The sequence below is a fragment of the Prionailurus bengalensis genome, chromosome B2 (genome assembly GCF_016509475.1).
Source record: "Prionailurus bengalensis isolate Pbe53 chromosome B2, Fcat_Pben_1.1_paternal_pri, whole genome shotgun sequence".
In the NCBI taxonomy this organism is placed as follows: domain Eukaryota; kingdom Metazoa; phylum Chordata; class Mammalia; order Carnivora; family Felidae; genus Prionailurus; species Prionailurus bengalensis.
This window is the reverse complement of record NC_057349.1, coordinates 41,716,495-41,743,866: the sequence shown is the minus strand read 5'-3', so window position 1 is coordinate 41,743,866 and position 27,372 is coordinate 41,716,495. Positions and strand designations below refer to the sequence as shown.

The following is a 27,372-nucleotide window of genomic DNA, read 5'->3' as shown; positions in this document are numbered from 1 at the left end:
GATTTCTTTTGAAATGTGGTTAATATGTGTAAAAGTCCCATGTATGCTTGAAAAAAATATATGTTATCTAGTTGTTGGATAAAAGTCTAAATATGTTAGGGGCGCCTGGGTGGCTCAGTCGGTTAAGCGTCCGACTTCAGCTCAGGTCACGATCTTGCGGTCCGTGAGTTCGAGCCCCGCATCGGGCTCTGGGCTGATGGCTCAGAGCCTGGAGCCTGCTTCCAATTCTGTGTCTCCCTCTCTGCCCCTCCCCCGTTCATGCTCTGTCTCTCTCTGTCTCAAAAATAAATAAACGTTAAAAAAAAATTTTAAAAAAAAGTCTAAATATGTTAAATCTATTAAGTCAAGCCAGTTAATTGTGCTGCTCAAAGCAAGCAAGCAAACAAACAAACAAACAAAAACACTTGGAGACTCCCCAGGACATAGTTTGGAGAAGGCAGAAGTCAAAAGTGGGGAGATCATACAAGGGTAGGGAAAAGGCAAGGTGTTCACATTTTCCGAGGTAGAATGATGGAATATGGGGGCTGAAGGCACAGGAGGAAGACCACTCTGGATAGAAGGGGGTCAAGAATCTGTTTTAGGCATGGTATGGGGCACCAATGAGAGAATGTCCAGGAGACAGAGGCTGATTGATGGTTGAAGTCATGGGCAAGAACAAAATTTCTCAGGGGAGTGTGGTGAAAAAGGCCAGAAGTTATGATCTAAGCCAGTCTGAAATAGTAAATAGGGCATTTTTGGTAACCTACTCTATTAATACACATATGCGTGTGTCTTGCCTCTCTGAGGGCCTAGTATTGGTGACCTGAGGGGTGTGACTGAGTCCTGCCTATCTTTGTTAACCCCAAATTGTCTGTAGTCCTCCTGATGCCCACCAGGTGTCCCTTTTTGTCTTGGGTGTTGTTCAGTGTTCCCAGGTCCCTTTGAATAAGAGGGTAAAACTTGGGGTGCCTCAGTGGCTCAGTCGGTTAAGCATCGGTTAATCATCTCAGTTTGTAAGATCGAGCTCCTCGTCCAGCTCCATGCTGACAGTGCAGAGCCTGCTTGGGATTCTCTGCTTCTCTCTCTCTCTCTCTCTCTCTCTCTCTCTGCCACTCCTGGCCTTCCCCTCCCCCACCCGCTGCACACACACACACACACACACACACATTGTCTCTCTCTCTCAAAATAAATAAACATTAAAAAAAATAAAAAGGTAAAACTTAACCCTGAATCAAGAGTAGATTTCAGGCCGGGGAAGGTGAGGGGGCGGGGTCCACCACAAACAACCCTGACCTACTTAACTGTTCTGGCTGCCACCTGTCCTGCCCCAGGCACAAGGCACTCTCCAAGAGGCAGTTCTCACCTGACTGGATTTCTGGGCCTGGTGCCTGCACCAGGTAAGGGATTGGCAGGGCTGTGGTAGTGCGACTGGGTGATGAAGAACTCATAAACAGGAGAGACTGAGATGAGACACCAGGCCTTTGCTGCTTTCACCTGGGGAGGGTTACATGGGAGTTCCAGATCCTAGGAGGCTTGGGATCCTTGGCGATGTGAAAAGAGAACTGTCTGGAAAATTTTTTTGAAGGCAGGGGAGAAAGGTATACCAGGCCTCCATTTTAGTGCCACACTATCACTGGAGGCCTGGCATGTCACCTCCTTCAATGTCTGGAAATTCTTCCGTCTCTCCATTCTGTCTGCATATCTGATACGTGGACGGAGACAGAGATTTGCGTATACCCAGTGCTTTGGCGGTTTACAAAATATTTTTCCACCCTTTAACCATTTCAGCTTCGGAAACCATTCCAGAGTTTCTGGACTACAATGGGCACAGCAGTAGGCAGAACACGGGGTTATTGGGAGATGGTTAGGTGACTACACATCTAAGAGGTGAGCGGAGTAGTGGGTGAAAGCAAGAATTGTTACGATCTCCGAGTTTAATGGCCCAGAGAGAGGCAATGCCAAGTGTGACTACCTTTGCTTCACAGACGAGCAGCTTCGCAAAGAAAAATGCCTGGCTCAAGGTCACCCGGGCTTACCGGTCAGTGGAGCTGGCCTCAAGATGACCAATCTGGTCTCCCACCCGCCACGGTGCATGTGCGAAGGGCCGCAGGTCCAGGCAGCACGCGGAACGGGTGACATCACCGCGCCCCCCTGCCCCGCCCCTGGGCGGGGCTGAGCTGACTCCCGCTCCTGCGTTCCGCCCCCTGCGTCCGGTCCCGGTCCCGCCCCGGCCCAGCAGTTCTTGGGCCTTGCTAGGCGGGGGCCCATGGGGCATTTCTCCCTGGGAATACCTAGTGTGGGGGAAAATGAGGTTCGGCTCACAAGGCTCCAGGGGCTGAAGGTGAGGCGAGGAACAGCGAGCCGCTTAGATGGGGGCGGGGAGCGCACCATACTGAGGCTCGTCCTAATGTTTCTTGGTGCCACGTGTCTCACCACGTGTCTCCAGGGTCCTCATATCTTGCATCCAGGTTCTCTCACAGACTCCCTAAATCACCTTAGCGAGTCCATACACACACACACACACACACACACACACACACACATATATATATATATATATATATATATATATATATATATATAGGTCACCCCGTCTTAGGAACAAAGATCTGGGCCCCGGGGGATGAGTGATTTGTCCTGGGTCACACAGGACAGGCAGGCCCTCTTTGGCAGGCCCAAGAATTCTAGGCTCTGAATCGGAACCAACCCCACTGAAAGCCCCCCCCCCCCCCCCCCCGGCCCTTTGTGGGGTCCTAGTGACTCATTTAGCATTTGCCCTGCAGTCTGGGGCCAGAATGCCAACCGGCTCATTGACGGAGCACCACGACTGCCAAGGCTATGGAGAGCTCTGGGCGAGCACCTCCTCTCTCAGAGGGGACCAGCGCAGGAAGCCTGGTCATTCGGAGATTAGCTAGAGGAGCCCAGCTAGGACACCTACCATTATGGGTTGGAGAGGGGGGACGTGGGTTGTGTTCACGTGAGGTGTCCATCTCTACACTCACTGCCAACTTGCCCTAGAAACCAGATGGGCCTCACTGCCAGCCTGGCCTCCCTGTGGGACCACAATGGCTGGCTGACTTCCCTCAGGCTGACACTCTTCCTGCATGTCAAGACTCAGGTTTCAGGCAGGGCCTGCTGCCCAGAGAACAGGGCTCTTCGAAGTGATTCTGCATTTCTCTGCTCATATCCATTCTGAATCATAAGCGTCGTTTAACATTCTGATTATTTGTCTTCCCAATAGCTGGAATTTTCCCTTCACCCATGATACTCCCTCACCACGCTCTTTCCAGATTAACCTCAAAGAATAGATGCACAGATCTATTCTGGTTTGTCAGCTATACCAGAGGCTTGCCTTCTATTTTTTAAGGATCGCCGCCGATTTTACTGGGGCTCTTCGCTTTTCCAAAGTTGAGAGCCCCAATTCATCACAGGTTAAACAAAAGGGGAATTCCGATTCTGCAGTGGCAGCTACCCCAGGGTGACCAGCAGCTAAATACAGGCTGATACTTGAGGCAGAAAGGGCAGATGGAAGGAAGATGGTAATGAGCAAGTCCTGGGAGAGCCAGGGACACCGGGCTGATTCTCACGGTCAGCCCTTCCCCATCTCACAGGAAGCAAGTGCTAGAGGGAAAGTGGTGAAGTCTCATAGCAGAGGCCTGCGTCTCGAGGCGGTGGTGCCTTCAGAGCGCCTACTGCGGTCAGGAGCCATCACTGCAGAGGGCTAGGCGAGGGAGACCTGGGAGTTGTATTTTCTAACCCTCACCTCTGCAGTCTTCAGGTGAGGTCAGGAGAACGGAAACAAGTGAGACTGCAAATTCCTGGCGTTTGCATTAGAAAACATTTTTTGAAAAAAATACTCTAGTGATTTGCTTCAACGTCAACCTGAGTACAGAAGGAAGGAAAAGTGAGATGATCTGAGCGGTTTTTTCCTCCTTCAAATCATGGACGGGGTTGAGAGAAAACCACTTCACGCCCATCTCTATCCCATGAGCACAGGCAATGAAGTGAGTGCCACCACACAGCTGAAGACAGGCGTGTGAAGACTGTGTGGCGAGGGACAAGCAGATGCAGTGAAGGAAACAGCTTTTTTTTTTTTTTTTTTTTTTTTTTTAGGAAACAGCTTTTGAGGACCTCTGGGAGCCAAGGAAAGCACTTGTAGCTTGAAGAGTGAAAACATAAATAGAATGTGACCCTAACTTGAAAAACATGAATTCGATCGCTTCTCAGCCTTTTGGCTAAGATCAAGTGAAAAACACGAATTCTGTCTAGCAGCTGGAGTAAGTAAGGTAAGAGCATGACAGAAGTCAAGTCACAAAAGTTCCCAAAGCTCTGAGGTACAGAAGGGGAAGGAACTGCATGAACTGGCTGTCACTGCTGGCGGCGGTGGAGGACCAGGAAATGCTCAGCATGTTCCAGGGAGAGAGACTAACGTAACATTAAGTCTGGTTTGGGATCATTCTGTGGCCATGCCTGGGATGGTCTGAAGGACACCTGGGCTGGAGTCCGGAGAGAGCAGGCAGAAGGTAGTGAAGAGACCCAGGGAAAAAACGCAGGGTTCTTGAGGGGCTGTTGGTGCCAGGGAAGGAGTGCACTAGGCCTCTCAGTCTGGGGTACAATGGGGCGGTCAAGAAGGACTGAGAGATGGGGTGCCTTGGTGGCTCACTCGGTTGAGTATCCAATTCTTGATTTTGGCTCAGGTCATGATCCCGGGTCATGGGATCGAGTCCCACATCAGGCTCTATGCTGAGCGTGAAGCCTGCTTGGGATTCTTTTTCTCCCTCTTGAATTAAAAAAAAAAAAAAAAAAAAAGAACTGAGGGAGAAAAGAGGAAGAGTGCAGATTTATTTCAGCCTCTTTGCCAAAGGGCATTGCAAAGATGGGAGAATACTCAGGGAACCCCTGCTTTTGAATCGGATAGGAAAGGAATACTGGTTTGGCATGTACCCCTGGAATACATGGACTCTAGCTCTCCATGTAATGATGTACTTAACTATCCTATTAGAACTTCAAAGCTCATCAAATAGTCTTAAAAATGTGCTAAGAGCCCTTAATGAGGCCTGAAGCCTTCAATTAAATTAAACTGAGAAACAGAAGCCCTGACAGAGGTGCCAATTTGTAACTATCTGCTGGTCAGGGATTAGTGAACAGTCTGGGCTATAGCCAGGGTCGGTAGGTGTGTGTGTGTGTGTGTGTGTCCACAGTAGCCAGAGCTCTGGCCCCACTTCCAGTCCAGAAGAGCAATTTTTAAGAAGGGGGACCCAGTGGTATGGCTCCCTCCACGGAGTGAGTCCCATACCATCCCACCCCTAGGTGAGTTTAAGAAAAGGGGAGGGCCCAGTTTTAATGCAAGGACACATAGGCCCCTTGTTCCCCAGAAGACTTAGCTTTGATGTCAGGGCAGAGTGCCAGGTAGAGGAGAACACTTGGGCTGCAGCCTCTTCTTGCCTGGAGGTGTGGGAGGGCAGCCAGGGGAGGGGATGTTAGTCAAGGGAGGAGTGCTGACCAGTTTTGCAGGTTCATTCCTGAGGCTGGGTAGTGAGTACAGGTGGAAAAGATGGCAGTGAAGACCAAAAAAAAAAAAGGTGAAGCACTGGCTCTGTCCCCAGTCCTATGAAAGAAGGAACTGAGCAGCAAAGATAAATGGCCTTTCTCAGTCTCAGCCGGCAGCCTGGACATCCCAGCTCCAGACTTGTCCCTTCTCCGTGGCCCCACCAGGGGGCACTGCAGCCTCTCTGAGGCTAAGAGGACCAACTGCTTCCCCCCACCTTTGGACCCACGCCCAGCCCAGCGCTGGCAAGGCTCAGCTGGGTCATGCTCATCCCCCAGATTCAGGCTGCCATCCTGCTGCCCTCTCTAGGGCATGAAGCTGTGGCTGGAGGACACAGGGAGCCATGGAGAAAAAAAAAAAGTTTTATTTTATCAGAGAGCCTCTGAAGGCACCTGGTTTCTGTTGAATATAAAAAAAGGCATAAAATGGCAACTGTACAAGGTGCATGATGGGTAACAACAAGGCAGGGGGAGGAGGGGAGGGACACGGAGATGTGAGGGGAGGAGGCACATAGGGAGAAGGGGGATGGAAATGTCAGACTGGACTTTAGAACAGACAGTCCTGCCCCCTAGCCACCCCTGGTATAGGCAGATGAACACACACACACACACACACACACACACACTCTCTCTCTCTCTCTCTCTCTCTCTCTCTCTCTCTGAGCCCAGGAGTCTCTGCTTCCCCTGCTCAAGCAAGGATCAGTCAGAACCAAGGTGTTAGGGGGGGCAGCCCTTGAACAGATGCAGAGACTGTAGAGACTGTATCCCTTCCCTTGATTCTGACCCTCAGGCTCACAATGTCCCCACTGTCCATCCACAGAGGTTCCCTCCTCAGGGCCTGGACACCCGGGCCCAGAACAGGCCGTGAGAAAGAAGAAGCTGGCTAGCTAGAAGAGAAAACCTCCAAACTCCTGCCCGTCCCTGAAGGAGAAGAAAGGGGGCAGGAGCAGGTGGCCACTGCAGTCCTTCTATCCATCCATGGTCACACAATTGACCGGAACAGGAAGGAGAAGACAGCCCCCAGTGCCAAGCCCAGAGACAGAAAGAAGGCCATGATGGCTCCAGCTGTCTCTGCCTCAGCCGGCTTCACTTTCCTAAAGGCGGGAGGGCAAGGCTTCCTTAGAATGGCCCCTACCCCAGCCCCACCCAGAGCCTCTGGGGTGGGGAGACTTGCCTGAGCACAGAATTCTGCTGCCAAGCATCTTACTTTCCCGCCCCCAATCTGGCTTTTCCCTCTTGGGGGAATGTGTACTGGGGTCTGTCTCCCACCTATCCACATCTCCACCTAGGTACCCCGGGTGTCCCACCGCCCACCACCCACCACTACCCCTTCACCTACGTGCCTTACATGCCCCTCCAGGATCAGGGAGTCTCTGTTGCCCTCTCTCCCTTCACTGACCATCCACTGCTGCAGCTCTAGACCCTGCCTGATGCCACCAAGTTCCCCACTCACTTGGGCCCGAAGCACATGCAGAGACTGGCAAGGTAGCCATTGGAGAAGGCGAAGGCAGCCATGAAGATGATGAACCAGGCGTCGTGCTCGAAGACCACAGCCAGGTACCGGCGGGGCTGGACATTGCACAGCAGCAGCAGGGGCACAAACAATATCCGGGCCAGCACCAGGCTTGGCAGCCAGTGGCTGTCCTTCCCAGGCTGCGGAGGAGCAGGTGGTACCTCAGCCGGGGCTGGCCCACAGCCTCCACTGGGGGCCCCTTAGGATCTGGATTGAATCTGGTTACCCTTAGGGCATAGTGATTGGGAGGGAGCATGGTTGAGCCTTCTGGAGTGCTGGCAATGTTCTATATTTGACCTGGGTGGTGATTATTCAGAGATGCATGCATGTTTACGTGTGTGTGTATTCATTAAGCTGTACGCTTAAGACCTGTACAACTTACTATACATAATGTCTTGGTTTAAAAAAAAAAAAAGCATGCTCCCCTTACCACCACACTATCTTGGTTCCCTTTCTGCATCTCAGGCTGGACTCTTCCCTCTCACAGGGGCTGGGTGCCACCTTCTACCCCTTACCCATGTAAATATAGCTGTGAGGCTCCGGCCCAGCCAGTCGAAGACATTGAAAGTCAAGAAACAAGACACAGGAATGAAGTAGGCTCCTGGAAGAGGAAAAGTAGATTCAGGGATGGTTATTAGGTCCAGAGAGACAGATTTAGCCTCACTGGGGCTCAGTTTCCCCAGCTGCCCAGCTGTAAAACAGAGAAGATGCTTCCAGCCCAGGGAAGGGCAAATGGGCCAAGAAGAGTCTAGTTGGGGAGACAACAGCCTAGGATCCCCCACTCCCTCACCCCCAATCCTGCTCTAGCTCCTGTCTGTCCCCATCCTGGGAACCCATGGTGTCCTCACCCCAGGCACTGTTGCCCGCAATGCTGGATTGGACCTCAGCAGTCACAGCGGGAAACATCCCAATGGTGACCGTGAAGATGAAGCAGACGGAGAGAGCCGGGACTAAGATCTAGAGGAAAGGGACCCAGGCCCGTGTCTTCATGGCGTTGTGCATTCAAAGAACCCAGAATCCCCACCCCCTGACATACACACACACACACACACACACACACACACAGGAGAATCCAGGAGAGTGGCCAGTATCGGGTGGGAAAGGGAGCGGATGGACAGTGTGCAGGTCGGGAGGGGCAAAAGGAGAGAATGAGGGTAAAGGGCAGAGGGCAGAACACCCATGCCCCACATACGTTTCTGAGGATGGCTCGGATAGAGTGGCCTTGGTTGGTGGCCTCAGAGTTGGGGGCTGGAACTCTGGACTCCTCTTTGTTTGCTTTTAGGTCCTCTCCTAGGGGGTGACAGGTTGTGAAAGCATCAAATTGTAGGTAGGACAGGACAACAGGAGATGACACAAAAGGGGGTGGACACTCCTTACCAGTGCACAGCCACACCCTAACACCTAGCCCAGACCTCCTGTAAATCCCACAGCATGGGTCCAGCGGTCCTGACCTCTCCCAGGAGACTCAGGTCATGTTACAAGAAACTGAAATCGCTTCCCATTGCTCTCAGACATTCAAGGTCATCTGGAATCCCCCCCCCCCCCCCCGCCTTTATTTTTTCCAGTTTTTGTTTCCCGTAGTTTTCCTCATCCCAGCCCTGGTGACATCTGGCCTCTGGCTTGTCACTGCCAGCAAATACAGTATACTCATTCTTGCCCTCTGTGCCCATGCTGCTCCCTCCAGGGCAGGCCACCCTCCACCCCAGCTTCTGTGGGCTATTCTGACCTTTACTAATGAGATCCAACTTGGTCTCCTGCTCTCCAGGCCCTTCAAGCTTGAGCTGCTGGTAGTAGCGGTAGAATTCCTACCAAGAGAGGGAGACAGTGGAGGTGGATTCAGTGGTGGAAGCTCCAGAATTCCTGCCTCGCCCAGGTCTGGGTCTCAGAACACCATTGGTCCGAAGCCCTGGACCCCCCACCCCAGACCCCAAATCTGCCTTCCTCCATTCGCTTACCAGTCGGGGCAGGCCTAGGTAACAGATGATGGCCAAAACGATAACCCCACAGGCCGTGATAAAATAGCCAAAGGCACTTTCTGACAGCTCCGAGCCACCTGGGTGGAGGGTGTGCAGAAATCAAAGACCAGCCCCACCCCTGTCCCTTTCCCCCAGCAACTAGGCCAACGGGCAGATAGTAGGAAGACTTACTGGCGATGGCGCAGATCATGGCCACCGAGGCGAAGAAGCCTGCCAGGCCCTGGCCACTCATGATGGGGGCAGTGTAGCTGGTGGGCAGGAGGCCAGCCAGACCAAACAGGCTGCCCTGCAGGATGGCACCGAATGCTGGGGGCACAAGGTGGGCATCAGCAGGGGAGGGGAGAGCAAGGTGGGACTTGCTTCCGCTGGAGGTGGCTGGGGCCCCATAGGAACACAGGTCCCAGTGAGTCTTAACACCAAATGACCCTCTCTGCCCCTACTCCCAGCCCTGGTCCATGTCAGCTCTGGCCTCTTGAATCATTGACTACCCACGGTATCCATTTCCTCCAGCGGGAGGAATGGGCTCCTTCCTGGCTGACTGTGCTTCTGAAAGAAGGGTGGGGGGATCCAGGAAGATCTCTGCCCTAGGCCTGCTCCCAGCCCTGCTTACAGTTAATGAGCATGATCTTGATCATGGTGATGACGAAGAAGGACACGGCATCCAGATGCACCTTTACCAGGGCAGCAGTGATCAAGAACACCAACAGGATGGCTATCAGGCTGCCCAGGATCCGAACAGACTGGGGGATCCTAGGCCGAGGCAGCAGAGGGACAAGAGGTGAGGCCGCGGGCTCGGCACAGGGAGAACAAGAGGCAGCAGGGGGTGGAGGGGGCTGGTCAGGCCAGGGGCCTGGACACTCACCTCTGATGCAGGAAAGAGTTAAGGCAGGTGAAAAACAGCAAGGGCAACATGGCACATAAGGTCATGACATTGTTGAAGAGGGCACTGAGATAATTCCGCTCTGGGGAGGGTACTGTGGGGGTGGCTGAGGGCTGGAAGTCCTTGCTGTTTTCAGCAGTGACCAAGGACATATTCTGGGTCTCGTCCAGGCGGTTTGTGAAATACTGTGTGGGTTGCAGAGAGGAGCGGTGAGACTTCTCTCCCGGGGCCCCCAAGAACAGATCCATGCCCTACATGCCCAGTGGACATGTCCCCCTGGAGCCCAGTCCCCCCAGTCTCACCCTAGTGGCTGTCATGAAAAAATTCCACGGGAGCAGCGTCCCCAGACCCAGCATGAAGAAGATAAGCCAGACGGCTTTGTACCTGAGGACAGGAGAGGAAAGAGGGGCCTAGTGACCCACTACTCCACCCTCCTTCGCAGATCAAACTTAAGAGCTCCTCCCTCCCCAACGTTCGGTCTCTCCAACTGTCCCAGGGCACAGGCTTCTGTGCCCATGTGCGCAAGTCCACCTATGGGTTTATGTAGAAGGGGAAGTGTCCAAGGGTAGGGAAAAGGGCACAGATATGTCCACAGGGAGAGTAGGGTCAGGGACACAGGACTGAAAGGCATGGCCAACAGGACCTTGGTTCTCAGCCCCGAAGACTCGGGGGACCCTGCAGGCTTGGGAAACAGTGTGACCCACACATCCGGAGGTGGTTTTGGAACTCTTGCTGAAGGCTGGGGGTAGGCGGGTGAGGGAGAAAGCAAACAGCAAGTGTCTCCCACCCCCACTGGGCAGGCTGGAAGTGATTATGCTGTCTGGGTAGGGACTGTGTGGTTCCCCAAAGAGGATTCTGAGGTCAAGAAACTCCCAGACCATTCTGGACCTAGTGGGACAGGAGGGCGGGGTGACTTGGGGTAGCTGGGAAGCGAGGGAGCTGTTTTTTCCCTGGCCCAGACAAAACCAGCTTTGTAGGTCACACCACATAGGGTAGGCCAGGAGGTATCAGGCCACTGGACGTCATCTGGGCCCCAAATAGTAAATAAGTGCCGCCCTAGCTTCGGCCAAGGCATTGCCCCAAGCCCTACACTTCAGGGCCTGTCTGGGATGGCCAGCCTTCCCCAGGGAGCCCTGAACCCTCCTACTGTGGTTTCCAGATGTGCCTGTCATATCTTCCCCACAGCTAACGCCCGCTTTCTTCACAGAGATGGCAGAGACAAAGTCCAAGGCAGGGAAGAAACAGGTCCAGTTAGAGTACAGGGCCCGGCCTCACACAGGAAAGGCCTGGGTGAGTGCCCCAAGTGGCGAGGTCTGAGCCACTGCAAATGCAGCCTCCCTCCGCCCCCACTCCCTTTTATCCTCCGGACCTTGAAGAACACAGCTAAAAGGCTCGACTCAGAGGTCCCGAATGAAGGGAGAAGCTCCCAGACGTGGTTGTGCAGAATACATGGTCAGAGCGGGGCTAGGGGAGGGTGCCAATACATGGAGATGGGAGAGGGGTTCACAGAACTGCTACCAATGGTGAGACTCTGATAGGACAGGCAGCCTGGAAATGGAGGAGACAGGGACGGAACCAACCTGGGGCCTGTACTTACTATGTCTCCTTAAATTCCCTCCCATTCAAATAAACCCTACCTCAATTTTACAGGTGGGAACAGTCCCAGAGAGATTAAGCTAAGTACCTGAGGTCCCACAGCCAGAAGTGGCCTACTTCTGTGGCCTCTGGCACACGAGGGAGACCGGATTGGCAGCGGAGAGGGGATGAGGTTGGGGGGCCTGGGCTGAAGGAGTTTTGGACCACAGGCATGGCTTCATCGACTCTCTTGGGTCCTAGACTCCTTGGAGGGCTTAAACCGGGCTATAGCCTCTCCCCCCACGCAAATACGTATGCATGATCACCATTGTGGGTCTAACTGAAAGGAGCGTATAGGCTCCAGAGGCGGGGAAATGAGAGGAAGGTCAGTTCAAGGACCAGGGTGGGCCAGGGTCATCTGAGGCAGGGCCAGGCCTGAGGGAGAGGGCAGTTCTGCCAGATGTGCTCCGGAACTAGGGGTGCCGCCAATGATTTCCCCAGAGTGATGGGAGGAGGAGCTGGAAGCTGCTGGCTGGCTGGAGAGCAACAGTGGAAACACTGAGAGGCCAGGGAAGGGCTGCCGCCCACCCATCCTGGCCCTCCCCACAGGCCCCCCGGCTAAGACATGCATGGTCCCCACCCCTCGCGCAGGCCTGACTCATAGCTACTTTGCTGGAAGACCAGGCAACAGTGGAAACCCCAAATTCCAAAGGACACCACACCCAGCCCCCTGGAGACCCATTTCCACTCCCCTGGATCCCCTGGCCCAGGTCCCCCAGTACCTGTCCTGAGGCTCGTGACCGGTTGTCATGGTGACGGCGTTCTCAGTTTTGTCTGGCCGATAGCTCCCTCCTCCTGGCGTCTGCTGGGGGCAGAAGCAGTGTGAGGCCACGTCTTGGCCCTGCTTCCCCATAGGCCTCTTTAGACTCTTGTGGGGTAGGCGGCAGGCAGGGTTCACAGAGCAGACAAGCCGGAGAGTCCACAAGGACCCCCTCCCTGGCCCTGCCCCTGAGGACTGCTCAATCTGACCCCTCTGACCAGCCCTGTCGGGCCCCTGCCTGCTCAGGCTCTACCTGGCTCCCGGCCTGGCCACCGCTATTTTTATCCAGCAGCTGAAGCAGTTTGTAAGCTGGGAAACGGGAGAGTGGCGGGCAGGAGAGGAGGAGGAGGAAGTATGAGGGAGAGGGAGGGAAAGACTGGCAAAGAAGGCAAGGAAGAGGATGAGAGCAGTCAGGGACAACTGACAACAGACAACAAACGATAATGGAAGGAGCCACAGGAGGAGGGAAGCAGGAGTCAAAGCAAAGAGGGCGAGGGGAGGGAAGGGGAGGAGGGAGGGCACAAAACAAACAGATACGCAGCAGCAGCAGCAGCAGCAGCAGCAGCAAGAGCCACAGGGAAGAGGACAGAAGCCAGGCCAGAGATGCCTCCCCCGCACCAGGTCCCTCTCTGCAGGTCTGACCTTCACACCCTCTGGGGGAGCCCCTGCGCTCACAGCAGGAGTGGGCTCTGGAGGGCCTGCGCCCTGCTGGAGGCACCCCAGACTCCAGCCTCTCTGCTGGCAGCCCTTGAACCTTCCTTTCCAGTCACTGCCCAGGGGCTTCCTAGTTTCTGGCCAGTTTTCTAGGAAAATACTTCACCATGCATGTGGGGACACAGCCCTTCCCACAACCACCCTGGCCCCTCCCCGATGCCCAGTCCTGTCCCCAGGGTTACCCCATCCCCCCTCGGTTCCTCTTTGACTCACTCCCAGGTCCCTATCCTCTTCCCCTTTCAGAGAGCAAACTTGAAAGGAAGACTGGGGGAGCAGGGACACAGGCCCGACTGACCACATTGTCCCAAAGCTCCTAGCCCACCCCCTCACGATCACCCTCCCGCTTCCCGCTCGTGCAGGGCAGGCGCCCTGGCACCAGATCAGACAGCTTTCCCTTTGGATGGCAAGGAAAGCCAGGCAGGCGTGTGCTGGCACGTCCCCCACGTGCAGGCCCAGCTCTGGAGCCAGGTCTGCTGTTTGGGGTGAGGACCCGGGCCTGGGCTAGGGCGAGCACTCACCGGATGCCCAGACTTGCCAGCAGAAGGGTCAGAGCAGAGGGGGCCTGGGCAGTCCCTGGGAAGTGGTCCTAGCTCAGGCTCTGGCGGCAGGCCTTGTCCATGGGCGCCCCCTGGGTAAGGGTCCAGAATGAAGAAAGTGGCACAGGGCATATGGGGAGAGAACCCCCCAGGCCTTGCCATGGGAGTTCTGGTACCCTGGGCCCCATTCTGAGAAGCCTCTCACACACACACAAAACCAGGAGATAAAAACTGCTCCTGTAGCTAGCTTGGGAGATAAGAAACCCAGCAGTCTAAGTAGGGGAGCTGGGGGTGGGGGGGCGGGGGGGAGAAATCCCAGGTACAGCCAGTTCCCAGCCTGAGACAGACAGATACCGACAAATAGTTACTTCCAGGGACCCCGAAATCTTCAACCACCTTTTCTATCCCTCCTGTTACTGCTCTCAACCCCTCCGTGGGTGAACTCCAGACTCTCCCAAGGCCTTCCTTAGCGCCCCAGCGCACCCCTGTGTTGTAGAACAGGGACAGGAGGAGCAGACCCACACACCTCCCAGATGGGAGGCAGAGGTCTTCTTTTATTCATTTTCTCAACAAATATTTACTGAGGACCTCTGCATGCTCTCCAGGCACTGTTCTGGGCACTGGGAACAGAGCGGTGAACAACACTGTTCATGTTTCCAAGAGGGATGGGGGCAAGAGGGCTCCACCCTGGAGGGTGGGGAGAGAAGGCTCAGGACTCAGATTTTCTATTAGGTAGCAAGGAGGGGAACCCCCAGCTTCACACCTCAGCACACCCCATGCTCCACCCCCCCCCCCACCCCCACAGGTAAGATTCCTGGCAGTAAAGAACTGGGAGGTGGGGTGGAGAGAATAGAGTATCTCCCCTTTCTTAGTAAAATCTGCCTTAGGCTCAGAGAAGTATTCATTTCTGTCCTCTCCCCCCCCAGCTGTGCTCCCATCCTGCCCACAGTCGGCTGGCCAGCCCAGGTGTTTTGTTCTTGCCTGCCTTTGCCCAGCAGCAACCAGGGATTTGACACCAGCTCAGCATCTGGTGTCCCTCCAGCCACGCCCTGGCCTGCCGGGATGGAGGTCTGAAAGCAGTCACGGAACTGAGCACGTCCCCTCCTTCTATACCTATCTCTGCCCCCCTCCAGACCCCCAGTGCCTCTCATGCACCCCAGCTTCCAGACACATCTTTGCAGTAGCATCATATTCTCTACTCCCATGGAGTTGCATATGGGGCCAGCCACTACCTGCCCTCACAACCACCCCTAAGCTAGCACTAATCTCTCTCCATTGAACAGATGGGGGAGGCTGAGGTTCAGAGCGGTTGAGTCACTTGCCTAAGGTCACAGAGCTAGTGAGCAGGTAAGCTGGAATTCAAAGTCAATGTGCAGCTCATCCTAGCCTCCTTCTGGGGCCGGGAGGTAGGTATAAAGGCTGCTTCTCAGCTAGCCCTTTAAATTGGGACATGCGGGGAGGAGGGGTGGGTAGGTGCGGGCCGGCATCTCCAGCCTGACAGGAGCCTCAGGTGTAAGGCAACCCCCCTCCAAATACACACACATCCTGGCACCGAGAGCTCAACAGGCAGAAGGACAAGTGGGAGGTTACCGCGAGGAGTGGGCAAAGGGGCCGCCCCAAGAAGGCTGAAGGGCAGGGCTGGGACCAGCCCTCACTCACCCAGGCTGCTCTCCCCACCGCGGACCGGAACCCGCGGTATGTGTCCCTGTCCTTTGTAAGATAAGGAAGGGTCCTCTCAGGGAGTAAATAAGGACGTGCCCAGGAAGGGGAGGCCAGGAACATGAATTCGGCCAATAAAAGGCAGAGGTTAAAGAGACAGCTCCTTCACCTCCAAGGCACGCGCCCTGCCCTCATCCCCATTCCCACCCCCACCCCTCCCAACACAGTTACCGGCGCGGCTCCTCTCCTGTACCAACTAGACTGATCGAGATTACCCATCTACTCGCCCGCCCCTTGCGGAGGTCAGTTCGGCGACAGCCGGTTTCAGGCCCAGGAACCAGGCCGCCCACGCTCCGCTCGGGTCGCGATCTCCTCAGAGTCCCCACGCGCCCTGGCCCTTGCGCGCCACGTGCAGCGCGGCTCCGCACGCTCCACGCCGGGGAAGCGGGGCCCCCACCCGGCGTCCCCTCCGCGCGCCGCGCAGCTGCCAGGCCCAGCCTCCCGGCCCCCGTGGCGGCGGGAAGAGACGCCTCCCGCCCCGGCGGTGCCCGGCTCCCCCCTATCCCGGGCCCCCGGCCCGAGAAGCACCTGCTAGCTAGGAAGGAGTCCTACCGCGCCGAGATCCGCGCGCCCTCTCAGTAGCTTCCCGCGCCCGCGGCAGCACATTGAAACCCGCCCTCCGCTGGGCCCGCCCCGGCCCACGTCCGCAGCCGCAGCCCGCCCCCCCCTCCGCCCTCGCCGCCGCGGCCCCGCCCCAGCTCCCCCACCCCAGCAGCTCGGGACGTGAGCCTCGCCCCCCACCCCCTTTCTCGCCCAGCTGCGCCCAGCCGGGGCTGCACGGCCCATACCTCGAGCTATTTCTGAAGATGGGACCTGTGGGCCCTGCTACACCAAACCCTGCCCCGTTATGAAGCACCCGGGGCCGGAGAATACAGCCCCACGCTGGGTACCCCTAGTCTCCTCCGCGCTGCCGCTCCAGAAACTCCTACAGAACCCGCGTCCGGACGCTGCTTGCAGCAAACCTTCGGCTCAGACCCGTCCGGACGCCTTCACGTCCACACTCCATCCCAGATGTTCCGGTATAACTCCCCGAACCCCTCCCACGCCACTTTCTCCTACACTGCACTTTTTTCCTTTTCTGCGCGGGCCTCTTCCCTTCTCAGTGCCACTTTCTTCCTTTCCTTTGCTCCCCCAACCCCCATGCCGGAGGGATCCCTCTGCATAATCAGTATAATCAGTGACCTGAGTGGTGGGTTTTCCCACCTCTAACACACAGACCCGAACACCCACACACAAACACTATACCACTGTGTGGTGATAAGGAGGGGGATGTGTGTCTCTGTGGGGGTTGCGGGGGAAAGGGTAGTGGCGTAGGTCTGTAGGCCCTTCGAGGTTCACTTTTGCTAAATCCAGAACTTTGGAAACGCTGAGGAACAGTTGGAGATGGTAAGAGAAAAAGCCCAGAATAGCCTTACATCCTGCGTGAATCCTATGGCCCCGATACTGAGAGGCGGAGGAAGGGGGTGGGCATGCTGGGTGGTCAGTCCTTCTTGTACCTCCAAGGGAGGCGGAATGATTCTCTCCCATTTTGCTGGTCAGTAAATTTGGGGGAAGGAGAATACGGCCCCTATAGCTGCCCTCAGTGCTGGAGGACAATCTGAAGGCTCGAGAGGTGTGAAGACAGAAAATCCAGTCCAGCATACCCCACCCTCCTCAACTACCCAAGAGACTCATCCCCTGAAGAAGCTTTGGACACTAATTAACAATTAGCGTACTACCATCATAAGAATAAGGTAGAGTCACCTTCTTGCCAGGGAACAGACTGGGCCCTGAGAGGAGGGGTAGCTTTTCTACTTAGGATCAGTGACCTGTCCCCAAGCTACTCCAGAAGGAATGTTCTCAGCCTCCTGGCTCTGTGCCTCACAGAGACATAACACACCATCATCCCCCAGCCTTAACCAAACAGAGGGCAGGAAGATGGGTAGGGTGGTATTTTTTTAGGCACTGCCCCACGGCTTGAGGGCAGCTTCATGTCTGGGTCTACCCACCCCCATTCCCATCCTGTGTTTGTCCTGTCTCTCGCTCTTCCTCTCCCAGCCCTCCTCTCCCCTCTTCCTTAGCCCCTGTCTCTCTCCCACCTTCATTTCCCATCTTTGGGCCTGTGGGGGTGGCAGGCCTTAGTGGTCAGACAGATCCTCCAGGCATGGCCAGGCTGGTAGCCAGTGGCTGGAGTTGTGTGCAGAGGGGGCTGGAAGTGGAAAGAAACTGGAGGGAAGTGGTGAGGGTCCCAGGCCAGACAGTGGAAGGCTGTTTCCTCTCCCCACCCCCGCTGAGGCCTGGCCTGCTCACTAGATGGCAACAGCCAGGGCTGTTATTGCTGGAAAGAAGCCCATCTGGCAATCACCCTGCCTGGGCCCCCAGCCAGCATCCACGCCCCTTCGGAGCTACTTCCCTGGCCAGAGATGGTTGCTGGGTGCCAGGGCCCTCTGCTGGACATCCTCAGGGCCCCAACTCACACCAGTCAGTACTGGGAGTTTTTCTGGTCAGGCCCAGCCAGTCCTGTCGCCTTCTGCCCAGGCTTAGGGCTTTCTCCCTCCCTGAGTTCCCTCAGGTCACTGGCACAGAAGTAGGGTAGGAAGGGCTGAGTCAGCTGCACCCCCACCCCCACCCTATACTCCACTCTAGTTGAGACTGTCCGTAGCTCCAGACTCCATCCTCCCATTCCAGGCCCCAAGCCTGCCCCGCCATCTCACACACAGCCCTCTTTTCCCCAGCCCTGTGTCCATCTGTGTTTGCTGGAAGTGTGTTTGCTTGGCTTGGCTATTTGTCACCAGCACCTGTCTCATGACTGTGCGTTCTCAGTTGTTGTTTGTGACTCTCTGTCCCTGCCCTTGTGGCAGGGTTGGGACTAGAGAGAGGCCAATGAGGCATTTGACTGCAAATTTTAAGGGAGTTGACTCCAAAAAAATTCAGGAATCGAGATAAATAATATTTTACTGTAGTCTTTAAAAAAATCAAAGTTAATGCAAAAAAAATCTATGATGAACCAAACATCAACATTTAAAATACAGGAGCTCCTGGGTGGCTCAGTGGGTTAAGCGTCTACCTTCAGCTCAGGTCATGATCTCCTGGTTGGTGGGTTTGAGCCCTACCACTGGCTCTCTGCTGTCCGGGGGGAGCCCTCTTCAGATCCTCTGTACCCCTCTCTCTCTGCCCCTACCCCCCACAAAAAATAAATAAAAAACAAACAAACATTTAAGATACAGAATCCAGCCCTCTCACTTCCCTCGCCTTCCTAGTGGGTGTGTGTACTCCAGGATGGGAACGAGGGTCAGGGTTTAAGATTTGAGGTTCACTAGGTCTGGGCTTGGTCGTCTCAGACTAATTTCTCGGGCCTCTCCCCCTACCCTTTGCTCTGGGCAGGTCTCTGACCTTGGGGGCATCTGTATACGGTTAGGGCGGCAGGGGTGGGGAGGAAGAGTCATGGGGGGGGGCGGGGGGAGGGTGGCCTTCCAAGTCTGATTAAAGGCTCCCCTGTACCGGAAACCGTAGATTCCGACACGGTTGATATCCCCCAACTAGGGCCGCACCAGCACCTGTCCCTGCCCTGGCGGCGCGGCGCGTGGGAACCGCGCAGACCCCGCCCCACTGCGCTGGAGGCCCGCCTCCGCTCCCCGCAGTCCTGCCGGTTGGGAGCGGGGGGGGGGGGGGGGGGGGGGGGGACGGAAATCCCCCGGCCCGGGTCCCCCTCGTGGCCTCCTTACTTCGGGGCTGGGGCCGTGGCCGTAGCTCGCGGCCCGCGCCGGGTCACACCGGCCTCTTGCCGGGAGGGAGACGGGCTGCAACGGGCTACCCCGGCGGCTTACCGCCCCGCACTCCGCGGCCTGCTCCGTCCCTCCTCGCGCCGCGCCACTCCGCCACTCCGGGGCGAACGAGGCCGGCCGTAGGGAAGGCCGGGAGCAGGCGAGAGAAAAGGTGCCCGTGACCCCAGAGGGGAACGAGTTAGGGGACCACGGGCTGAAGCCCCCTTCCCCCAGGTCGCCTTCCCGAGAGGGGCGAGCACGTGCTCTGATTTTGAGGCCGCCAAGAGGAAGCAGATGGTGCCGAGAGGGGTGGGGAGGCGGGGGTCTGGCGGAAGGTCCCGCGGGGCTGGAGTGGGGGCGCACAGCTCTGGCGTCACTTCTTCCCAGGGGCCGAACTTCAGACTGGTGTGGGGACCGTATGGGGATCCTGAGAGGGGCCCGCATCCCTCACTATCTACCCCCCGCCCCCCAACCTAGAGCCTAAGACTTGCGGAGGGAGGGAGGTGGGAGGGAGGACTGTTGCTTGGGAACAATAAGCAAATTACCCGGAGGCTGAAAGCAAATGAATCGGACACCTCTGATCTGACCCCTTAGGGGCTGCTCTTTGGGGAGGAGGAAATAATGAGGTGAATGCCCATGGTCACCTCCACCCCCAACCGCCCAGATCTCTTAAAAGGCACAGTGCCCCTCAGGGGAAGCATTTTTGCTCTGCTCCCCTGGGTGGCTGCCGGCAGGGCCCCTTAGCAAACAAATCTCCCTCTTCCCACGCTGCTAGGTGAGCAGTCTCGGACCTGGCCCGAGGAAGTTTTCCTTCTTACCTTGAGCTGGCCGGCCAGACCTCTAAATCGGACCCAGGACTGCTGGGTCACGGGGTGACATACTGAAGTTACCCAAGAGAAACGATCTCCAGGAGATGAGGACTGCAGGACAATGGAATAGGAAGCAAAAGGGAGCCGGGAGTGGTTTTCCCCCTCCCACCCCCTGGCCACGTTAGACTGTTTTTCAGTGTAGGAGCATGGGTGACACAATTTTCAATGGTATCCCACGAATTCAAATGAGCAGATATTTATTGAGCAACTGCTGCGTGCTGGGCTTTGGGGCAAGACTGACCAAATCAAGGTTCTATTATTTGAAGGAAAATCCTGAGTCTGAAGGACAGACTGTCTGGGTTAAAATCTCCCCTCTCAGATAAGTTGTCAGTTATCCATGGGTGAGGACTGTCCCTCACTGGAACTCAGGTTCCCATTTGCCCGGGATGGGGGTGGGGGAGCAGAGTCACTCCCCTCATCCCCCTCCCTTCCCTTCCCAGCCCAGATGCTCGATTAGGAAAGGTGTCTTGGAAGGAGTGCAGGGTCGCGGAAGATCAGTTTTCTGCTAGATGCTGGGCATCCTTCCAGTCATTCCTGTTGGGAGCGGGGAGGCATTCCTGGTCAGACCCCTCTTTGTGCTCAGTCCCCCACCGCGTCTTCTGCACAGTGGGTAGGCTGTGCTCAGTGGTGGTGCCAGGACTGTCTTGCTCCAAAAGAATGGCTTTTGATGACACAGCCAATATCAGGGATCGCAGCCTCATTTTGGGGGAGCTAGCCTCTCCCTCCTCTCCTGGCCAGCCACTCTGGAGACCTCCTCAGCGTCGGGCGGGCGGCTCTGGCTGAGGATGAACAACAGACAGCCCAGCAAAGCTTCTCGAACATCCTGCGAGCCCAGGCGGCGGGCCAGTCGGCGCAGGAGGGGCAGGAGGTGCCGGCGGGCCAGGCGGGTGGCAGGCAGCAGCAAGCGGGACATCAGGGTTCGAAGCAGCAGTGGGAGCAGTGGAGCGGGCATGGCTGGGTCAGCGACTGCGAAAGCAATCCAGACTCTAAGCTTGCCCCTTTCCTGTTCCCTCCTCACCTGGCAAAAACTGGGGTGGGCAGGTGTCCCCCCACTCCAGTGTATACCCTCATGCTCCCCCCACTTCAATTCCTGGGCCGTTTTTGCTTCCCAGAAGCCCTTTCTCTTGGCAATGTAGCTGGGGCAGGAAGGTTCTTACCACCGTGCAGATGGAGACATTGAACCAAGGCAAGAGCAAAACTGAGGCTAGGACCCGCAATTTGCCCTTCCCTGTCTCCAGGGGCTCCTCTAGTTCCCTAGACACACACGCACCCCTCCCCCCCCAGTCAGTCCCACCCCTCCTCAAGCACATCCTCAGTCTCAACCCAGCAGGAGTTCTTCCCTAGGCAATTGTAAATTTTCCTCCGAGGCCCCTTGATCCACCCAGACCTGACACTTCCTACCTTCCCAACCCCACCGGGCAGCAGCTCTCACCAGTCAGAACTGTTGCTCAGAATCAGTCTCTGGCTGAGTTTGCCTGCAGGGGCACAGCCTCCCTGGACCCTACACGGCGGCCCCACCCAGTTCAGCCCCACCCTAGGACCGCTTGCCTGGGTGGGGGGATTAACGAAGAGACAGCTGTGTTCTGGCACCTGGTATCTTGAGGGCAGGGGGCAGCTGGCTCCGAAGAAGTAGAAGGAGCACATGCAGGAATTTTTCCTGCTGGGTGTAGACAGAGTTGGAACCCAGACTGTGCTTTCTAAGGGTGTGACGGTCGGCGCATTGATTTTTCTGGTCTCTAGTCCCCTCCGCTGTTGTCTCAGTAACTGGGAGTACCTGGAATGGAACGATGTAAGAGACCCATTTGCCCAAACCTCAGAAGTGGGAAGGCTGCAGCCCAGACACGCCAGGCATGCTATAGCAGGGAGTGACCGAAACAGGGAGAACAGGACGGCAGGACGTGGGCAAGCACCGGGGGGGGGGGGGGGGGGGGGGGGGGGGGGGGGGGGGGGGGGGGGTTGGGGAGTGAGGTCACAGTCCATCTGGCAGTTGGACACAGCTAGGTGGCACTCCCACCCACTTTTAGGACCCTCTTCACTCACTTTTGCCCAAGATGAAATGAAGTTTCGTGAGCTAGCGAAATACAGAGACAACCTGGGTTTGTTTTGTTTTTGAATACCACATCTTCCCACTTCATAAAATGGGTACACGTTTTGCCTTTCTGGACCCAGAAGAGATAATGGCCATGAAAGCATTTTGTAAACTTCACAGCTTTGGGGACAGTTATCGTCATTCCATCACCAGCCTCCATTAGCATCATCACCATCTCTAAAACCACCGAAGGCCTTGAAGAAAGAAAACCTAACGTCAGAAAGGCCCTCCCACTTCTGCCCGGAGGAAGCAGGGAGAGGAGCTCGAGTTCAGATTTATGGTTCAGTCTTCCTCTCCTTCCAGTTGCTGCCTGAGGAGATGTGCCGGTCATGTGTCATCCTCGGGCCATGGGCCGACACATGTGCCAATCCTGTGAGCTCATGACCTCACTCACTTCTTACTGCCATTATCTGGAGGCTGCTTTTAGACAAACAGGCTTGAGCAATGGAATGCAGAAAAGGGCCACAGTGAGGGGCACCTGGGTGGCTCAGTCGGTCAAGCATCCAACTCCTGGTCAAGTCACGGTCTCATGGTTGGTGAGTTCGAGCCCCACGTGGGGCTCCACACTGAGCGTGCAGAGCCTGCTTGAGATTCTCTCCTTCTCTCTCTGCACCCCTCCCTGCCCCAAATAAATAAATAAACTTAAAACAAAAGGGCCACGGCGACCACTTGGCTGAATACAGACAGGTCTATCAGGCCACCCACCCTGAAATATCCATAGGCCCTAACTGACCCATAACAACTAGGCACAGGTACCAAAACAGGGAAAACTCCCTGTCACCATACCTCCTCACTTTCCCTCCCACTGCCTTGTTGTAGATAGCCCCTCCTCTGCTGTCCAGCCAGATGCTCCCTTGCGGTGTGTTCACTAAACTTCTCTCCCCTTCGTTCTGCCTCAGGTGAGTTATTTCACTGCCTGCACCACCGGCTTCCACCCAATCATCACTCCACATTTGGGGGCCTCCGTCTGATCAAGAGACACCCCATTTAGGCACCACACACTCTGCAGGAGAGCTATTATAACCATTGTACAGATGAAGAAACCGAGGTTCAGAGTGGTTCCCTTAGCCAGAGTCCTACCACAGATAAATGGCCTGATCTCCCCCCAAACCTGCCCCTCCTTCAGGCTTGCCCATCCCTGTAAGTGACAACTGCAACTTTCTAGTTCCTCTGGCCGAAATCTTGGACGTTATCTTGACTTCTCTCTTCCCGTCACAGTTCACTACCCATATTAGTAAATTCTGGCACCTCTACTTTCAAAATAGCCAGAATCTCACCACCTCTCACTGATGTCACCATGACTACCCTTATCTGAGCATTCATCATTTCTCACCTGAATTACTGCAGTCGCCTCCTAACTGGTGGTTCCTGCTTCTCTTTTCCACACAGTGACCAGGGAGATTTTTATGAAATATGGCTCAGGGGTGCGTGGGTGGCCCAGCTGGTTAAGCATCCAACTCTTGATCTCAGCTTAGGTCTTGATCTCAGGGTCATGGGTTCAAGCCCCGCGTGGGCTTTGCGCTGTTTTAAGTACATTTGTGCTTGAAACGAAACAAAAAAACCCCCATAAATCAGATCCTGTCTTCTTTCTGCACAAACGGTCCAGTGGCTCCCATCTCAGAGTTAAAGCCAAAGGCTTTAATCGCAACCTACAAAGCCTTGGGTGGTCTGACCTCACCTAACTTCCTGACTCAACTTCTATCCTTGTTTCTCTCATTCTGCTCCAGCCACACTGGCCTCCTTGCTGCTCCTTAACTGTGCCAGATATGGTTCTGCCTCATGCCCTTTGCACCCACTCTTCTCCTTCCCACAAGGCTCTTTCTCCAGGTATCCACATGGGGCTCTAGCTCACTTCTTTCAAGTTTTTGCCCATATGGCACCTATCCATCCTGTTTAAAATTACACCCCTTTCATCCCATCTCCTCTGTCCCCTCTCTATCCAAATCTGTTTTACTTGTCTCCACAGCAAATCATTTTCTGACCTGCTATATATTTTATTTTACTTCCTTATCTTACTGATTATCTGCTGCCCCCCACCCCCACCCCAGAGAACGTAGGGACTTACATCTGTTTTGTCTGCTGGTGGTCCCCAGTGCTTGGCAATAAACTTTTAATGTAAAGAATGAATCAGTGAAGGTTCTGTGATGGGTCCCAAACTCAGACCTGCTTGTCCAGAGCCTGTGCTGCCGAGCCCCAGAACTCCTTTGATCTGCATACACTCTTAGGATGTGAGACCCTGTTTGCCATGGAAGCTGGAGAGAGCCTTTCAGAGAGGCGAGCCAATCACATGAACCCAAGGGAAAGGAGTCAGACCTGATGGTTCCCTCTGGGAACCTTCGAAGTATGCAATTTTGAGGGAACCATGAGTCCCAACCAAGCACTGACCCGCATAAGCAGAAATTGATGACCTCAAGTAAGCCACACTTCCCCTCCAACCTCAGTTGCTACAGCTGTGAGATCCTTGGACCTTGGACCTGGAGTCAGATGCCTGTCCCATCCCTGTCCCATCCCTCATCCTTGTCCTCATCCCTTCCCCTATCTCCCCGCTCCCTTCTCCGCACCCCCCCCCCCCAGCATAGTGAGGGACTCTTGGACCTAGACCAGTGAGGCAAGTAAAGGAAACAGGATGTTGTCTCTGGTAACAATGGGGAACCTCAGAGGTGGGGGGGGGGGAGCGGTGAAAAGGGAGGTGGGGGAGGGGCAGCAGCTGCCAGGACCTGGGTCTAGTCTTAGTTTACTCTCTACTCCCTAACCCCCTGGGATTAACTCCCCTGTCCACCTCCTTCCCACCTTCACCTGGATTAATCCTTCCCTATGCCCATCAGCCTGCCCTAGACATTTTCTCCAAGGCAGAAAAGGAGGGGCGCTGCTAAGGATTTCCTCAGCCTTTCCTGGAAAGATAACCATCCTCTCTGGCAACGGAGGTACCACAGAGCAATTCCTCCCAGTTCCTGATTTAGCCTTGTGTAATGGATCCTGCCTGCACCACCCTCACCTCTGCCCCCCACCCTCTGCTGTTGGGAAGAGGCCAGAAACTTTGAGGAAACTGGCCAAACCTCCTGTTCCTTAAAGTCAATTAAAAAAACAAAACAGGATCTGAGGGCCAGCTTGTGAAGTTTGTGACCCCTGGAGTCCTCCTCCCTGGTCTTCTTCCCAGAGCCTCAGGGGTCTCTAGAATGCTTTTGGGTAATTGGGGCCATTCGTGTCAACCACAAGCACCGAAGTGCCAGTGACCGTGTGCCAGGCCTGTGTCAGTTGCCGCCGAGGACATGGGACAGATCCACGGAGAGTCAGCAGATAGTGTGAGACAAGCATCTGGGTAGACCGGGCGGGGGTGGGGGGGGGCGGTGAGAGTTGCAATATAGTTAGGTTGTTTTTTTTTTTTTTAAGTAATCTCTACACCCAACACGGGGCTTGAACTCACAACCCCGAGATCAAGAGTCTCACCCTTCACCGACTGAGCCAGCCAGGCACCCCATATAGCTAATGGGTTCTTGGGAGACCAGGGACCGCGGGGCCTTCCGTTCTTCCCACCCCTTTCCGCTTGTCCCCATGCAGGGGTCCACAGCACTCCACTACATGACCTCCTCTGCCACGGCCTGCACAGAGAGGTGAAGAATGGATTTGCATGCTGGCTCTGGGACCCTCTGTCAGGGCCTCTGGGGACGCCTGAGCGGACTGTGCACTGCACAAGTGGGGATGGGGATAACACCGTCTGGAGCTGTGCTGTGTGGTGGCCCCCTTCTCTAACACGGGAATTGTCACCACTCCTGCCTCTGACAGGATGGAGACATGGGAGAACGTGGTCCAGAACTGGCTCTAGAAAGTGTCCGGTAAACAAGAGTTTCCTTCCTTTCATCATTTGGGTTTTACCTCCCAGTACACCCTATGTCTGAGGCCAGGGCAGCTGGCTGCTTCTCGAAGGTCTGCTAGGGGGCACCCTGATGTTCACGACCAGCCACTGAGAGTGGGTGCTGGGCCTCAGTTAAAGCTTGAAAAATCGATGGAGTTTTCAAGTCTCCTTCGGGCCCCGGCCCCTGGCTCTGTCATCTTTCACTGTCCTGTTGCCCCTCTGGGGGATCAGCACTGGCCTGGAGCCTCCCCATTCGTGGGAAGTTGAAGGCAGTGCCCACCCCCAAACAGGTGTTCTGAAGAGAAGCCAGGGGCGCCTCATCAAGGGCAGGGGTGCTGAGGGTGCAGGTGCTGAAGAGCAGGTGTGGAGGCCAGTCAGGGGTGGGGAGTGTCGGGGTTGGTGGGGGGGAAGGGCAGAGCACCAGCCTGGCACTGGGAGTTCAGCCCTGTTACCTAGCACAGCTCCTCTTGGCTTGTGACAATAGTCACTCAACTGTCTGAGTGGGGCCGTTGTGAGGATCTGAGGCCTGGGAGAAAGTTTCGGGTACTTGCAGCACCACTGAGGTAAGAGATTATGCACTTGGGAGGGGACAGTCCCACGACCCATGACCCATGACCACCGTCCGTTCTTCTGCCCACCAATTCCAGGCCAGGATAAGCTCATGACCAGGCAGCCAGGTAGGAGGACACATACTAGACATGCTTCTCAGGCATGGAGAAATGGGTCAGGGAGTTGAGCGTTGCCGGAAAGAGTACAGCTGACAGGTGGGACCCTACCCTATCTGCAAGAACAGTTGCTGTGGCCAGGGGGAAGGCGGCCCAGAGAGGAGCCTGTACAGAATGCGGCCCATTGTCCCCGCTGAAACAACTGTCACTCTCCCCAGACTCAGCTGACAGGACCTAAGGTGGGGGGGGGTGTGTGTGTGAGCTGCACCCCTCTGGAAACGCCTCACAGGGAAGTCAGCTGTTGGCACAGGACAGCTGCTCCCTGGGCAGCAGGAAGGAGGGGTGGGCACCAAGAGGCAGGAGAAGGAGGTAGGGAAGGACATGCCTGGCATATTTGATGGGTGGAGGGACAGCAGCAAAACCCACAAACCCCAGGCATAAGTCTAACAAAGACTGAGTGAGACCCTAACGGTGAAAGCAAACACCATTTTTACAGAGGGACCAAAAAAAGAAGACCTGAACATACGGATTAACGTGCCCGGTAACAATGGTCAGGAGAGTATCAGGTTACACAAATGTTAGTTCTCCCCCAAATTAATCTGGAAATTCAGTGTGATTCCAATTAAGATCCCAACAGTGTTGGTTGCTTCCCTTTCTGGAATTGAGTAAGCTGATCAAAAAATGTATATGGAAGGGGCGCCTGGGGGGCTCAGTCTCTGAAGCATCTGACTTCAGCTCAGGTCATGATCTCACAGTTTATGGGCTTGAGCCCCATGTCGGGCTTTGTGCTGACAGCTCGGAGCCTGGAGCCTGCTTCGGATTCTGTGTCTCCCCCTCTCGCTGCTCCTCCCCCCGCTTGCACTCTGTCTCAGTCTCTCAAAAATGAATAAAAGT

General features: G+C 55.5%; 2 protein-coding genes and 1 long non-coding RNA gene across 11 annotated transcripts; 1 reads left to right on the top strand and 2 right to left on the bottom strand.

Annotated features, from left to right (window-relative positions):
* The first annotated feature begins 1,153 nt into the window (after window positions 1-1,153).
* LOC122489571 lies at window positions 1,154-4,205 on the top strand. Its single transcript, XR_006298940.1, has 2 exons — window positions 1,154-1,376; window positions 4,093-4,205. It is a non-coding gene; the product is annotated as an uncharacterized LOC122489571 (long non-coding RNA).
* A 1,999-nt stretch (window positions 4,206-6,204) lies between these two features.
* SLC29A1 (solute carrier family 29 member 1 (Augustine blood group)) lies at window positions 6,205-15,886 on the bottom strand. Of its 9 annotated transcripts, none has more exons than XM_043591544.1 (14): window positions 15,788-15,886; window positions 13,523-13,632; window positions 12,253-12,332; window positions 10,198-10,279; window positions 9,878-10,080; window positions 9,626-9,765; window positions 9,187-9,321; window positions 8,995-9,092; window positions 8,766-8,844; window positions 8,232-8,329; window positions 7,888-7,996; window positions 7,555-7,640; window positions 6,980-7,179; window positions 6,205-6,620 (listed from the first exon to the last, which is right to left on the bottom strand). In XM_043591544.1, exons 3-14 carry the CDS (start codon window positions 12,279-12,281, stop codon window positions 6,509-6,511), a joined length of 1,371 nt encoding a protein of 456 aa, XP_043447479.1. In that variant the 5' UTR covers window positions 12,282-12,332; window positions 13,523-13,632; window positions 15,788-15,886; the 3' UTR covers window positions 6,205-6,508. The 9 variants fall into 9 exon arrangements, with proteins under 9 accessions (XP_043447479.1, XP_043447481.1, XP_043447485.1 ...); XM_043591546.1 differs by having other exon boundaries at window positions 15,812-15,871; XM_043591550.1 differs by having other exon boundaries at window positions 12,253-12,335; window positions 15,812-15,831.
* A 4,165-nt stretch (window positions 15,887-20,051) lies between these two features.
* MYMX (myomixer, myoblast fusion factor) lies at window positions 20,052-21,775 on the bottom strand. The gene is made up of 2 exons (XM_043591551.1): window positions 21,304-21,775; window positions 20,052-20,837 (listed from the first exon to the last, which is right to left on the bottom strand). Exon 2 carries the CDS (start codon window positions 20,821-20,823, stop codon window positions 20,569-20,571), a length of 255 nt encoding a protein of 84 aa, XP_043447486.1. The 5' UTR covers window positions 20,824-20,837; window positions 21,304-21,775; the 3' UTR covers window positions 20,052-20,568.
* Window positions 21,776-27,372: the final 5,597 nt, after the last annotated feature.

Bases quoted from the DNA above. Each gene is read 5' to 3' on its own strand.
- SLC29A1 (XM_043591541.1), bottom strand. The intron at 10,081-10,197 runs GTGAGACTGGGG...CAACCCACACAG, and splicing joins TTTTCATGACAGCCACTAGG to TATTTCACAAACCGCCTGGA. The intron at 6,621-6,979 runs GTGAGTGGGGAA...TCCCGCCTTTAG, and splicing joins TGCATGTGCTTCGGGCCCAA to GAAAGTGAAGCCGGCTGAGG.
- MYMX (XM_043591551.1), bottom strand. From the start codon at position 20,823: ATGCCCGCTCCACTGCTCCCACTGCTGCTTCGAACCCTGATGTCCCGC.